Source organism: Nyctibius grandis, chromosome 9 (assembly GCF_013368605.1).
Source record: "Nyctibius grandis isolate bNycGra1 chromosome 9, bNycGra1.pri, whole genome shotgun sequence".
In the NCBI taxonomy this organism is placed as follows: domain Eukaryota; kingdom Metazoa; phylum Chordata; class Aves; order Nyctibiiformes; family Nyctibiidae; genus Nyctibius; species Nyctibius grandis.
Window position 1 is genome coordinate 35,755,026 of NC_090666.1, and position 13,677 is coordinate 35,768,702.

Below are 13,677 nucleotides of genomic sequence, written 5' to 3' on the forward strand. Positions count from 1 at the left end.
AGCCTTAGCTGTTACAACAGTGTTTAACATTTCAACACTAGTAAGTGCACTGAAAGGGAAAAATGATTCACAGAAACCGACAATGTGGAAAAACTTAAATCTTAGCAATGCCTCTGCTCAAAACCTTCCTATCTTACAGTTTTAAAACCGTAAGATTTATGTTTCAAACTTCAGACCTTCTGTAAAAAGTGAAATATAAGATAGTAGATTACCCACCCAGATGCTATAAACCATGTCAATGGTAAAGCCACACATAGTCCAGAGGAGAAATGAGGCACATTAAGGTAGCAGTACTCTGGTAAAATAAAGTCTGAGCTTAGAAGCTGAAGTCCTACAATTACCAGTTAATAAAACTACCAGATATCTGAAGCATATAATTCCTGCCCTGTGGGCAAAATGACCACCTATTAAGACAGTAAACTCCCAAGTATCTAAGGTATTCCTATGGTCTCACTACAGTAATATCCAAGCATCTCTCTATTCTTACTTATTCTGTTCCGTGTAAGACTCGCTCTTCTCCAAAATGGGATTCAATGCCCTCATTAGAGGTTCCATAAATATGCTGCTCTTCGTCTGAAGATGCTTCTTCTGTTTTAACACTTAATTCACTTCTTTTTTGTGTCATTGATGAAAATGAAGAAGAAATAACTTTAGAATCATAGAAACATTTTGGTTGGAAAGGACCTTTAAGATCATTGAGTCCAACTGTAAACCTAGCACTACTAAGTGCACCACTAAATCATGTCCCTAAGCACGACATCTACTCATCTTTTAAGTACTTCCAGGGATGGTGACTCCACCAATTCCCTGGGCAGCCTGTTCCAATGTTTGATAACCCTTTCAGTGAAGAAATTTTTCCTGATATCCAATCTAAATATCCCCTGGCACAACTTGAGGCCATTTCCTCTCGTGCTATCGCTTGTTACCTGGGAGAAGAGACTAATACCTGCCTCGCTACAACCTCCTTTCAGGTAGCTGTAGACAGTGATAAGGTCTCCCCTCAGCCTCCTTTTCTCCAGGCTAAACAACCCCAGTTCCCTCATCCACTCCTCATAAGACTTGTTCTCCAGACCCTTCACCAGCTTCGTTGCCCTTCTTTGGACTCTCTCCAGCACCTCAATATCTTTCTTGTAGTGAGGGACCCAAAACTGAACACAGTATTCAAGGTGCGGCCTCACCAGTGCCGAGTACAGAGGGACGACCACTTCCCTAGTCCTGCTGGCCACACTATTTCTGATACAGGCCAGGATGCTGTTGGCCTTCTTGGCCACCTGGGCACACTGCTGGCTCATATTCAGCTGGCCATCGATGAACACCCCCAGGTCCTTTTCCACCAGGCAGCTTTCCAGCCACTCTTCCCCCAGCCTGTAGCGGTGCATGGGGTAGTTGTGCCCCAGGTGCAGGATCCGACACTTGGCCTTGTTGAACCTCATACAGTTGGCCTCGGTCCATTGACCGAGCCTGTCCAGATCCCTCTGCAGAGCCTTCCTACCCTCAAGCAGATCAACACTCCCGCCCAACTTGGGTGTTGCCTGCGAACTTACTGAGGGTGCACTCGATCCCCTTGTCCAGATCATTGATAAAGATATTGAACAGAACTGGCCCCAGTACTGAACCCAGAGTAAAAAAGTATTCTCCTGAATACACGCCTGTGGAGGAGGGTTAATATGCAAAGAGCAGATACACAGATCACAAAACAATTTCATTAAGTGGTATAACTCAAATTTCAAACTGCTGATCCAGATCTTACAAGGAAAAAAAAAAAAAAAGAAAGAAAAAATCCAGTTCCCAGCACTCCTATCATCTCATACGATATGAGAAGTCTTTGGGTGGAAGGAGAAAGAATGGATGCTTCCAGAAAGTATCAGAGCATACAAGTTTGTCTCAATTTTGTTGTTTTTCTGACTTCTTAAATTTCCCAGAGGTCAAATTTTCTATTAGTAAGTGGTAGAAAATCCATATAATTTTGATACATAGAATTGTGAAATTTTGCTGTGTGCCTAATTCAGCACAAATCTCAATTTACTACAGTTTCTTCATAGTCACAGTAAAAAAAAGCCTCTCATATTAGAGAAATTCTATATGTATTGTAACAAATCATATACTTGAAAAGTACATATTTAAGACTGTAATTCTATTTCAAGGTTTCAGTGACATTGATAAATCACTCAAGCTTTGCTCACTCAATTTGTGTCACCGGAGTCTCTCAGTGGAATCACAGTCTTTCCCCACACTGGCGAGTACACAGTGCTTTATTCGTTACATTACAGCATGTACTTAATTTAAACAAAAATTAGTCCTTGAGGGACAATTTCAAATCCACAGCAAAGCCTACGCAGTGTGTGTTACAGTACAAAACCACTCTTCTCCATTTGCTGAAAGCGCTCAGCTTTTCTTCATGTCTCACTATGCCCCAGAGGTGTGTTATCTCACTGTGGCATGACTGGCTCTGTCTTACTGCTTAGCTGCACGACGGTAGATTTATCTGTTTACTAGTTACTATGTGGATCCTGATATCTACCTATTTGGGACCGGTGTGAGGAGTCCAATTTCCTCTTTATTGCATGCTATTGTGTTCCTGTCTTTTCTTATAAAAGGACTTGTATGAATGGTGTCAGGAGCACTGTAACAGTTAATACTCATTAGCATTTAGAAGAGTACCCTCTTTCCTCTTTCTATGGATATTAAATTAGCTGTTATTACTCAGTAATAGGTAAGCAGCTGTTAAATCCCATCAATACTACGTAAATCACTTTATTAAATGTATTCAGATCTGTTTTTATTGTATCCATATGAACTCCTTAGTTCCTATGGGTTTGGGAGGATTCATTATTGAGAAAGTATGTAGTCATCAAAATGTCTGATGCCTTTGCAAGGGGACTCAGGAAGCTCCTCTCTTCATTTGGGAAACAACCATAATATTCCCAAACTAGAGATTAATATATTGAGACTAACCCTCTAGTAAATATTTAATCACATATGGTTTTATATTACAAAATGTGGATGAGGTTTTTGTGTGCATTAATATGAGAAAATGCCTCCATTTCCATTTAAGCTGTATTGAAACACAGATTTGAGATTTTTTAAAAAACAGCTGAGGTTATGTTTCTAAAAGGTGTTACAGCTATAGCTCTGCAGACTGCAGTCCTCTGGTGATACACATACCATAGAGCACATGTGTATACAGAGTACAGGAAGAGTAATACAGCACATATAGCAACAGTGCAAGCTTCCCCATTTGTTGTGGTTTGCACAAATCACCTCCAACCCACAACATTTCCAACTGCTGTAAGGCAACATCCCTCTCCTAGAGTAAAAGGCTTTGTTGTGCATCAAAACCCATGGGATTGAACAATGATACTTTCAACCCTAACCTGTGGCAACAGCTGCGTGGCTGTTTTGTGGCTGTCCAGTGAAGAGATTTAGGGAATGTTATTACTTCTGGATTCCTGATGCTAGCTTGGGCCACGGGAATGCGTTATCTCTATAATGGGTAACTGCACCTTCTAGTGTCTTGCATCACTCACCTATGGGTCACCTGGACATTTCTGTCTTCAAGGCAGGATACCCAAGAGCAGACTGAATGGGGTCAGAACATCTCCTTGCACATCTTTTAGTATATCCAGAATGTCACAAAACTGATTCACAAAAAACCTACCCAGTAAGGAGCTGAGAAGGGTATCCAGCCTTCTCCCTGATGTGCAGATGGCCAAATGCAACCTTCTGCACCTATTTACCATTCACTTAGGGGTAGACGGTTATGGGTGCGGATGTTTGCCTATCCTGCTGTCAGGGCACACTCCCCACTTTTAGGAGTTTAGTTGGCAAAATTCAAGGTCATCTTGTTCACGTCTGAGCTGTGCAGCAGCCACCTTGCAGCTACGCCTGCACTCAGCGTCCTGCCTCCTTGATCCTGAGCTGTGTCCTGACCCCCTGGCTTGGCTTCGCTCAGACCTGCCTCCTCCCCATGGACTTGCCCAACGAACAGAGGACTGAGGCTGACCCTGATCACTGCCTTCAGGCCTGACCCTGACACTTGGTGCTCAGCATCCTGCCTGCCCTGCTGTTGCACTCAGTCCCTGCTCACCCCCTGTGCAGGGCTGTTCTGCTGTTCTGAATCATGTCCATAATGGAGGCTTTGGAGCCAGTCCTCAAAATCTATTCCAGTACTTTGCTATATTTGCATCTAGAAAGCTTTTGGGCATGTGGTAGAGGTTTTTGATCATCTTAACTTGGTGTTTCTTGCTGCATTTTAAGAACATTATTTCTTGTCCTGTCATTCAGTGTAGACAAAACAGTTTATATTCCTCTTTGCACTATCTGCACTAAAAGACTGTATTTATGTCTTTTTCAGACTTGTCTTTTTAAAGCTAAATGATCCAAAGCATTTTAATAATGCCACATTCATCAAGTGGTCTAGATCTCACAAAGGATCATTTCATGAATATCGAAAGGTTCATAGCTTATTATTATAGATCTTTATATTTTTTCTTTTTTTTTTTCCCCTCAACAAAATGACATCATGGAATCACGTTCAACTCAAAGACCACTTTTTTGTAGAATTGTCCTATCAGTTATTCCCTGCCCTCTCTGGGCAGCTGATTATTTCTGCTTATATGTATTACTTTGCTTTTCTCTGTTTAATTTCACCTTATGCTTTTTCCAGATCACTTCTTCATTTTAGGAAGCTAATTTTTAATTTCAGTCCTCCCACTAGGTTCTATCTGAAACAATCATACTTCATATCCAACTACTTGCAGTGTGAACTGAAACTTCAGTCGTGACTTGATCCAGGACACACCTTTATAGAAGCCGTAGTGAATCTTTTCAGGTTTGCAATCACCCTACAAGAATTTTGCCTGTGCAGTACTTCCCTTGTTTACCCAGGAAAACAGAGCAGGAGGACATCAAAAGGTTTTTTAAGACAAAATACACATTCTCTGTTGCTGGTCTCCAGCCCACAAGTAGAGTAGCCGAATCCCTATTCCATACACAGAGCCTTCTCTTTCACTCAGGCAAGCACAGGCCCACACCAGGAAGTCTTTCCTTCCACTGCATGTGAGTGAGCATGCCAGCTATCGACACGCACTGTAATTTGTTTTATGTTCCACAGGAATGAACTCTGGGAGTGACATAACTCGTTATGGATAGGGAATGGAAAAATCACCATCTGGAGGAAGGATTTTCAGATGCTATTCTCTCAACACAGGTAAACAATAAAAATTGGATATGTGTCCTAAATGATCAAGCCTTAAAGATGTACAGTCTCATCGATTTTTATTCACTTGGATTACAAAAAACCTTACTTTGGGCCTGACATGCAGCAGCCTTGGTAACTAAATGTGTGAACATTGTTTAAAAATGTATACTATATAAGGATATATATCTCTCAAATGAACAATTAACATCTCCAAGCTTTAAGTTATACCACAATACCCAAACCACAACTTACCTTTTGAGTAAGTAGAGCCTGAACAACCTGATTAGCTACCTGAAATAAATAAATAAAATAGATTAAGTATGTTATAATGTGCATTTATGCATAACAATACCTTCTTTCATGGCTTTACACTGCACTTTCCATCTACAACCACCACCAATTCCAGTATTTTAATTATTTACTAGTATTTTCATCAGATAATGCTAGTAAGAATACATGAAATGCATATCATCTACTTCTGTCTTAGTCCTCATTATAAAAAACATGTATCAATTGCAGTATAACATGATGGACATTTGGTTAACTTCTGTCAGCTCTTCTTTGGACTAGATTAAAATTTCACAGTCCTATGTGCAGCTGGTGTGCATCAGCATGGATTGACTGCATTCACTAGAGCTGATTTTTATCAGCCGAGGATGGAGTCCTGAATGTTTTCATGAAGTTTAATTGTTTCTTGATTCAATATTGACAAAATGGTACATCTATCACGACAACCAGAAACTATAAAGTGCCACAGAAAATTAAAGTACCTACTGTCATCAGAATGTGGTTGGAAGGCATTCACACCACAGAGCTTAATTGACTTGAATGAGATTACACACCATTGATTAGTAGAACTACATATCCAACAGGGAATTTTTGAAGTTATTTCTTTTATACATCCTTTCTACTTTATATTTACCAGCAGGCATAGGGGCAGGGAAGGGGAAGAAGGAGGGACAAGAAGAGGGACTGAGATAAGATTTTCTGTTGATGATGTCTAACTTGTACGCTACGTTTCTAATGTAATTTAAAGCTATATATGCCTATGTTATCACACAATGTGTTTGCCTATATTTTTCCTCTTGCATTTAGGCAGAGCAACTAGAGGTCACTGTGCAAAAAGAGATAGTAGCTATGGTTTCTGGTTTGGTTTTGGCTTTCAGAAATTGCAGTAAAGCATATGCAGATATCACCAAATCTGCACTGATTCTTCTTACTCTTGGCAAATTAAAGAAAAAAAAACCACACCATTGATATGAACTTAGTTGTGAGGAAAGAGCTGAAGCTAATTAATTTCTGTAAATAATTCAATTCAGTTATATCCAAAAGTTTCATTTGATTCATACTCTCGTAAAATTGCCTAGTATCATTTTTTTTCCAAAAGTTACATTTGATTCATACTCATAAAATTGCCTAGTACCAATTTTTTTTCCAAACTGGTCCCTAACTTAAGGCAGCCCATGGAACAATGGTCACATAAAATAGCTCTATACATGATTTAACAGAAGACACAGACTAATATTAGAACAGTAATAACCAACAGAAGTAAATATATTACAGTTTTGAAAAACCATGTGCCTTGCCCTATAGGCTTTCAGGATCTACATCTGACAGTGTTCCTTCTGGCATGTGCTTTTAACGTCTGTCTGCTCTACCTGAAAATTGAACAAACCATATCGAATACATTATTTCTTTACTTTCTGACATGGAGTTACTTTACCAAGGAAGAACTAAAAGGTTCTTTGAAGTGCATACAAGTCTCTCACAATGGAATAGCGTACAAAATTACTCCTATAGCTTTATATATTGCACAGAGAAGTGTAAATGGCATAATCTTCCAAATGGGAAAAAACTGAACTTGCTGTTGCGTATGTGACAAATTTTCTAACTTAGAATGTATGAAGTTAGGTATCTAAATGAAAGTACCTGCCAGTGATCCATAGCTCCCATAGATCTCAATAAGAAAGCTATGTAACTAGTTTCTTTACAAAATAAGGTTATTTTATTCTAGTACCTAGCAACTTGGCAAACGGTGTTGCTATTACCATTCAAAGATTTTCAGGTCTGTATTCTTGAAATTGAAACGTTGTATTCTTGAAATGTTCTGCAGTTACTAAAAAGATCTACTTCATTTTTACTTACAGGTATCACGAGACACCATGGATATGAACAACATAAGCCAGCACTACAAAACTGATAGTCACAACTACCAAAAACTAAGCAAACTGAGACCATTGAAGGCAGAGGGACTGACTTCTGAGATGCAGAACATGTGAAATTCCCACTGATGTGAGGCAGAACCGCAGCTCAATCCCAGTGAAAAGCAGGCTGTAAAATGACTTGACCTGTAATTCATGCCGTTAATGAAGGCGAAACAAGGAATAGAATAGAGATGGTCGGTTCCTTAGTCCGCTATTATGTAGTAGATGACACTGCTTGCCTTCACACTGCCTGCCTTTCCTTTGAACTTAATAGCCAAGATCTTCAGGTGAGGTTTCCTTTTGTGGATTGCAACAAAAGAGATAAAAGATACAGCTTCACTTTTTCCTTACACAATTATGTTTACATATACATGTTATAAAGTGGTCTTAATAGAAACGGTATAAAAGAATGAATCAGAGAAGAGACCCTACTGTAACATCTATTATACCTTTTACAAGTACTGAGATTTTACACAGCTGCCTTTAACGTATGGCTTCATATGCACAAAGACATTTCAAGTGTACTAAAATGACTGGTCTTCTATTTTATTCAAATCTTAAAAAGAGAATGCCTTTTTAAGACAACTTTGTATTTTTGATTAGCTAATTTTTAAAACATCAGTAAAAATATCATCTACCAAGTTGCACAATTTCCTGCAAGTATGGTGAAGCTGGACAGAAATCTGAGCTGGCAGTGTGATGTGAATAAACATGATGTTACCACTCACTAATAAACTGACAGATGAATTCCAGTAATGGATGGTAAACTAGGATTAAGCATGTTAACCTCAAACCCCAAAGGTACAAGAAGACAATCCTTGTTTTTGCATTAAATTTTTCAGAGACAGAAAGATACATTTATGGAGCATTTCTGAAATTAAATGAGCTCTTTTCTTATTTATCAAGTACTGGAACATTTCAATAACACCTTCTTCCAAATACTGTTCTATAGTTGTTTATATGTACACTTCAGAGGTGAAAAATTACTTTAAAAATCAGTGAATATTTATTAAAATTCATAGAGGACTCACTTTAGCTTAACCCATATTATTTTCAGATTTCATCTCTATGAACATTTGAGTTTCATTGATTTTTACCATGAAAATGATTACAGAGCATGCATTTTTAAGTCAGAGGTGCAAGCATTCACACAATATTAAATGTGGGACATTATATGAATTAAAAGAACTATGTAAAATAATTGGTAAAAAAAAGAAAAAAGAGACAAAATAATGGCAGGCATAGCTTTAAAACCTGAGCTCTGGTATCTTCTTGTCACACATAGACAGAAAAATCACGGTGGTTATTTTCTTGTCCTTCATATGCAGCTTAATGGCCACCAGCACCTCAGCAGAAAGCACACTGCGCATAGCTGGTGTCTTTCTCACATTGCTGTAGAGGCCTGAGGGACCAAGCAGGGACACTATTGGCAGGGTGGCCAGATTAAATGATGCTTGAGTGCCCTGAGCAGAGTTTGCCTGTGGTCAGGGGAGAGAAGCTGCAATTTGAGGATGCTCAATGATAAGTGAAAGATGGCAGCATTCTCCCAACAGTTATCAAATGATGTTCCCAACCTTCATTACCTCAAGGGCCTGTCAAGCATCCCAAAAACGTAACCAGCCAGAATGGCTAGGTATTAGCTTTGGACGTAAGCACTCCTTGTGTATCAGCCCAGAAGTAGTTCAATACACTCATAACTAATTGGACGGCAGAGGCAAAATTAAAATAACGGTTGTAGTAGGCACTCAAATTTTTTGGTGGCAGGCTTAGCTGTCTCAGGTTTGGGTGTGATCACAGCCTTGTGCTCTCAGGAAGATCTGTGTTCCTCCCTTTAAATGCAACAGGTCTCCCTGGGGCAAACAGAGCTGCAGCACAGACAGACACATATCTGTAGAGGATACGTCTGCTCCTAAAAACTGCTGAAGAAGTCCTGAAGCCCAAACTAGGGAAGGTCTTAAGAGATTTTCACCTTCAAGAAGTGGGGTTGGTGTAAGGTGAGTTATGACCAGAGGAAGCATCAGATTTAAAGGAATTTTCAAGTGGAAGAATTTTTTTTTTCTTTTTTTCTCCATACAAATATTTATGGAAAGCATTTTTTCTTCTTAAGATCTCCAGTAAAAATCCCTGTTTGGAAAGGACTTTGTCACATACAACACATCCTCAGAAGACTCTGATCAGAAGTGAAGGTTCTCACAATCACTGATTGGATTATTCACTAATTACATTTATGTCTCATCTCCTATTCTCTTTATTGTTACTATAATGAAGTAGGGTGAGAATGTGCAATTTCTTGTGAAGCTCCACCAAGGGAATGAGCTCAGGTGGGTGCTAACCTGAGACTCCTGCAGAACTTGAAATTATTAAAAATGGTTTTGTTGCCTGAGTCACTGGCAACATCTTCTCACCTCAGTGATTAGAAAGGATTAGGTACAAGTTTGTGTCAGCTAAAACAATGGTGGTTACAGTGCCACTGCCAAAGCACTGTGGGGGCTGAGAGGGGAAGGAGAAGAAAAAAGTGATACCAAGCCACGAGGAAGGACAAGAGAAGTCACTGCACACAAACCAGAAGACAAAAAAAGGTAGAAGATAAGCAAACAAAAATTATAGCAGGGAAGCACAAAACCACAGGTGATGAGAAGCACTTTCTCCTGAAAACGTTGACACAGTGGGAGAAGATGGATACAGCTGTGATAATACCGAAGAACTGAAAACAGTCAATGTTAACGTTGAAGATAATACAGTTCAGAGCATAGTTTGATATAATCATTTGTTCTTTAAACTGCAATAACATGTAAAAAACACAAACCAGGATCAGAAATCCATCATGTTGCTGCAAACACAATAAAAACATATCTTCTGTCCTTATAATCTGTATAGAGTGTTTTGCTGGAATGGACAGTTATGGTGCTTTACTCATTTCCAAAATTAAATATGCAGGCAGGTTTTGTCCTAGACAATTAGAAAATAACTTTAAATTAAGCTATGTGATTTAAACTAAAGTTAGTAAATACCACCAAGATACCCAAATGTCATTCAAGTGTGCACTGAATGCAGTGACTCAGGCCAATGCAGACCAAGGCTCTGCCAGTATCCCAGTGCCACAGAACAGACAGAGCATAACCTAGTGGGAAAGTGTATCTGCAAGTCTTTTACTCCAGCTCCCTGATAAAAATATACTATAGTGGCAAAAGTGCAGATGTGCTGATGAAAATCTGCACTAAACTGGAGGCTTCTTGTACCAGAGCTGTATTGCTCATGCTAGTAACACTTCAGCAAATGATGATTAAATATTTAAAAAGCTGGCATGAAGACATGATTTGTCACCTGCTATGTGTATTTTGCACATTCATGCACTCTTTTCTCAAAGGTACAGCTGAGAAGCTGGTGTAGTTTTGGTTTTGTTTTGTTTGCATGTTAGCTAACTACTTATGCTACTACTTATGCATTCTTATCATGGAACAAGTAAATGATTTCTACTTAAGCAATTCTTCGAGCTACTAAAAGTCTTAAAACTATTTTAAACTCTTGTGTATGCTGAAGAGCCTTATTTCAGAATAAACGGGAGGAACAAGGAAGCATCAGTATATATATGGAGAAAGCTGCATGCAATAGGAGATACTAGACATTTCTGGAATGGTAAGCATTGCAGGAGTGCTCAGACAGTAACTGATGGGAGAATTATATTGTAGCTGTAACTGGAAGGTCTGATCAGAAGCTGAGCCATGTAGTAGAAGTGAGCCAACAGGTTAGAAAAAACCCAGCATAAAAAGCTGTCTATGTAACCCTAAGGGGAAGCTGAGAGACTAAATTCCCTGGTTACAGAATATATTACATATGAAAGCTGGGGGATTTTTCACTGAAGAAGCCACTGCCTCCTGTGTTCCACTATACAGAAAAGGAGTACACAAAAACTAACAGGCAAATTATCATTTTCTCCTCTTAATGGAACCAAACCAGTTCCAAATATTGGTCACAGGGATATCAACTCCTCAGTGAAGAGATGTGGTCAAAACAGGATTTACAGCATAGGTCATGGAGAACAGTATCTATGACTGCCAGACACATGTTCTTGGAATTAATTAGAATGAGGTAATACTAGAAAATTGCAGAACAATGTCAAGAGAGCAAGAGATTAATTTCTATTAATTTAATTATAGTACCAGGTAAGAACAACCTTTTTATCTACCTTACCTCATCAAGACATCTTTCATACTGTTCTCTTTGATTTTCATTTTCCAGAGCCAGCGCTGAATTCTCTGCCTAAAGTAAAATAGAATAAATAAATAAATAAATATGTAAATTAATCAAAGGGTATCTTGTACTACATGACAATTCATAAAAATTCTCAGGGTGCTTACATTACATCTTCTTTAAGATCCAGAATAAAAAGCACTACACAATTTATTTTGCTACAAGCTGCTATTTTGAGTAAAAACAGAAGCGACATTCATTTATGAGATTATTCACACCATGCATTACAATTTAGAACAATATCAGAGGAGATATTCCAAGTATGCCCACAGTCTCATCTTGTCAGGTGCAATAGAGTTGGCAATGAAACATTATAGAAGATATTGGTATATCTTTTCTTCCTCCCCCTTTTCTGTTTAGAGTGAACTTGCTATCTGAGAAAGCCACTTGGAAGCACACAAAGGTAGCTGCTATCAAAAGGAAACAAAGAGCAATCTCATGTAAACTTTTAACTGGGGCAGCTCTTCATAAGCCTGGTTTCTGCAGGGGGTAATTCCAGATGCACTGGTCACACTGTAGCTAATTGGTGAATTACACCCCGTAACTGAACCAGATAAATTTTTTAGTCTTTACTTAAAAATAATTCCTATTGTTTCACAAGTGAGAGAGGTATTTTACTACATCTAAATGTAATCTTAAAGTCAGAAAATTTTTCTCTCCCATATGTCAGTTTAAATATGATAAAGTTTCCTGTATAGTAGTGCCTTTCATCTATCTTTAACTTCCATTACACTCATATTTTTGCATAGTGCAAACTTCAAAATGGCACAATCTGGTATGTACATTACAGTAAATCAATGTATTTTTCTATATATTATGACTTGACTTTAGGAATTCTCTCAGTATTGGAAAAGGAAAATCTCTAAAGTGTGCTGTACACACTTGCATCAGAGCAAGTTTCAACCAGTTTTCTCTTAAAGACTGAGAAACTGAAACAATATATAAAAACCTGTAAGTTAAAACTGACTCTAGAAACCTCTCTGCCTCCCATGCATAACTTCACATCACATAACCGTAACACCACGATCAATGCAGTCACATAATTACAACTATTATACAATTTACATTACTTGCTTCACTTTAACCTTCTGTCAACCTATAAAAGTTAAACAAATGCTGTCTCAAAAGAATTGTGGTTATACAAAACAACAGTCATAAATATAGTTAACATTTGTAATTTTAGAGAAAAATTTAATGTAATGTAATGTGTGGAAAGATTCTATGGAAAGATGAATAGTTCTCTCTTCCTTGTTAAGAAAAGTCAATGATTCAACAAAATGAAAATCCCAAAGACCAATAAATTGATTCATTAACAACAATTTCAAATTCAGCTAAATCCTAAAAATAAGATTAGGAAGAGAAAATAAACATACATAATTATCCAGCATATTGAAAGAGAGTAAAGAATAAAAGGGAGGTGAAAGACAAGGGCATATAGAGTTTACTTATTTACAAGTCTAAATAAACAACTGTATGGAATCAGTGCTTTATCTTGAGGGTACAATCAAAGCCAGCAAAGGTGGTAAAATGCTCTGCGTCATATTTTCACAATGTCACCTATCAATGGGTTCAGCATATGGCTATAAAACGTCTATGGGTGATCCTGCAGAGAGCACTGTGAGATGAGGCAGCAAAAAGTACAGATGCAGAAGTAGCAAAGTAGAAGCAGAAGCCGCAAAAGCAAAAGCAGCAGTAAGAAATCAGAAGCTGGAGGGTAAATAGTCCTCCGTACTGAAAAGGTTATCATATACAGTTATCAGTTTGCTTTAACAGATACATGCTTGCAGATTGATTGATAAAAATAAAGAGGTGATTGCTACATAAAAGTTTATTTGTATAAGTTAAAGATTTTCAGCTGTTTTCTCTATGAATATAGAGAAATGCCATCCAAAATAAATTCTTCTTACTGTTTTGAATCGATCATTAAATGGTTAGTCTGCACAGCCATTAACTCATGCATGTTGGTATTTGCTAACATAAAAATATATTGCATGATTTTATCCTGAAACAGTTAGGGCAGGC

General features: G+C 38.1%; 1 protein-coding gene across 1 annotated transcript in view; it reads right to left on the reverse strand.

The window, feature by feature from the left end:
• The window catches only part of NCKAP5 (NCK associated protein 5), a 368,063-nt gene that overhangs the window by 91,024 nt on the left and 263,362 nt on the right, over positions 1–13,677 (reverse strand). Inside the window, exons 7-8 of the mRNA XM_068408084.1 lie at positions 11,596–11,664; positions 5,453–5,491 (exon numbers count right to left, since the gene is read on the reverse strand). Coding sequence (XP_068264185.1) covers positions 5,453–5,491; positions 11,596–11,664 — 108 coding nt within the window. The remainder of the gene's footprint in view (positions 1–5,452; positions 5,492–11,595; positions 11,665–13,677) is intronic.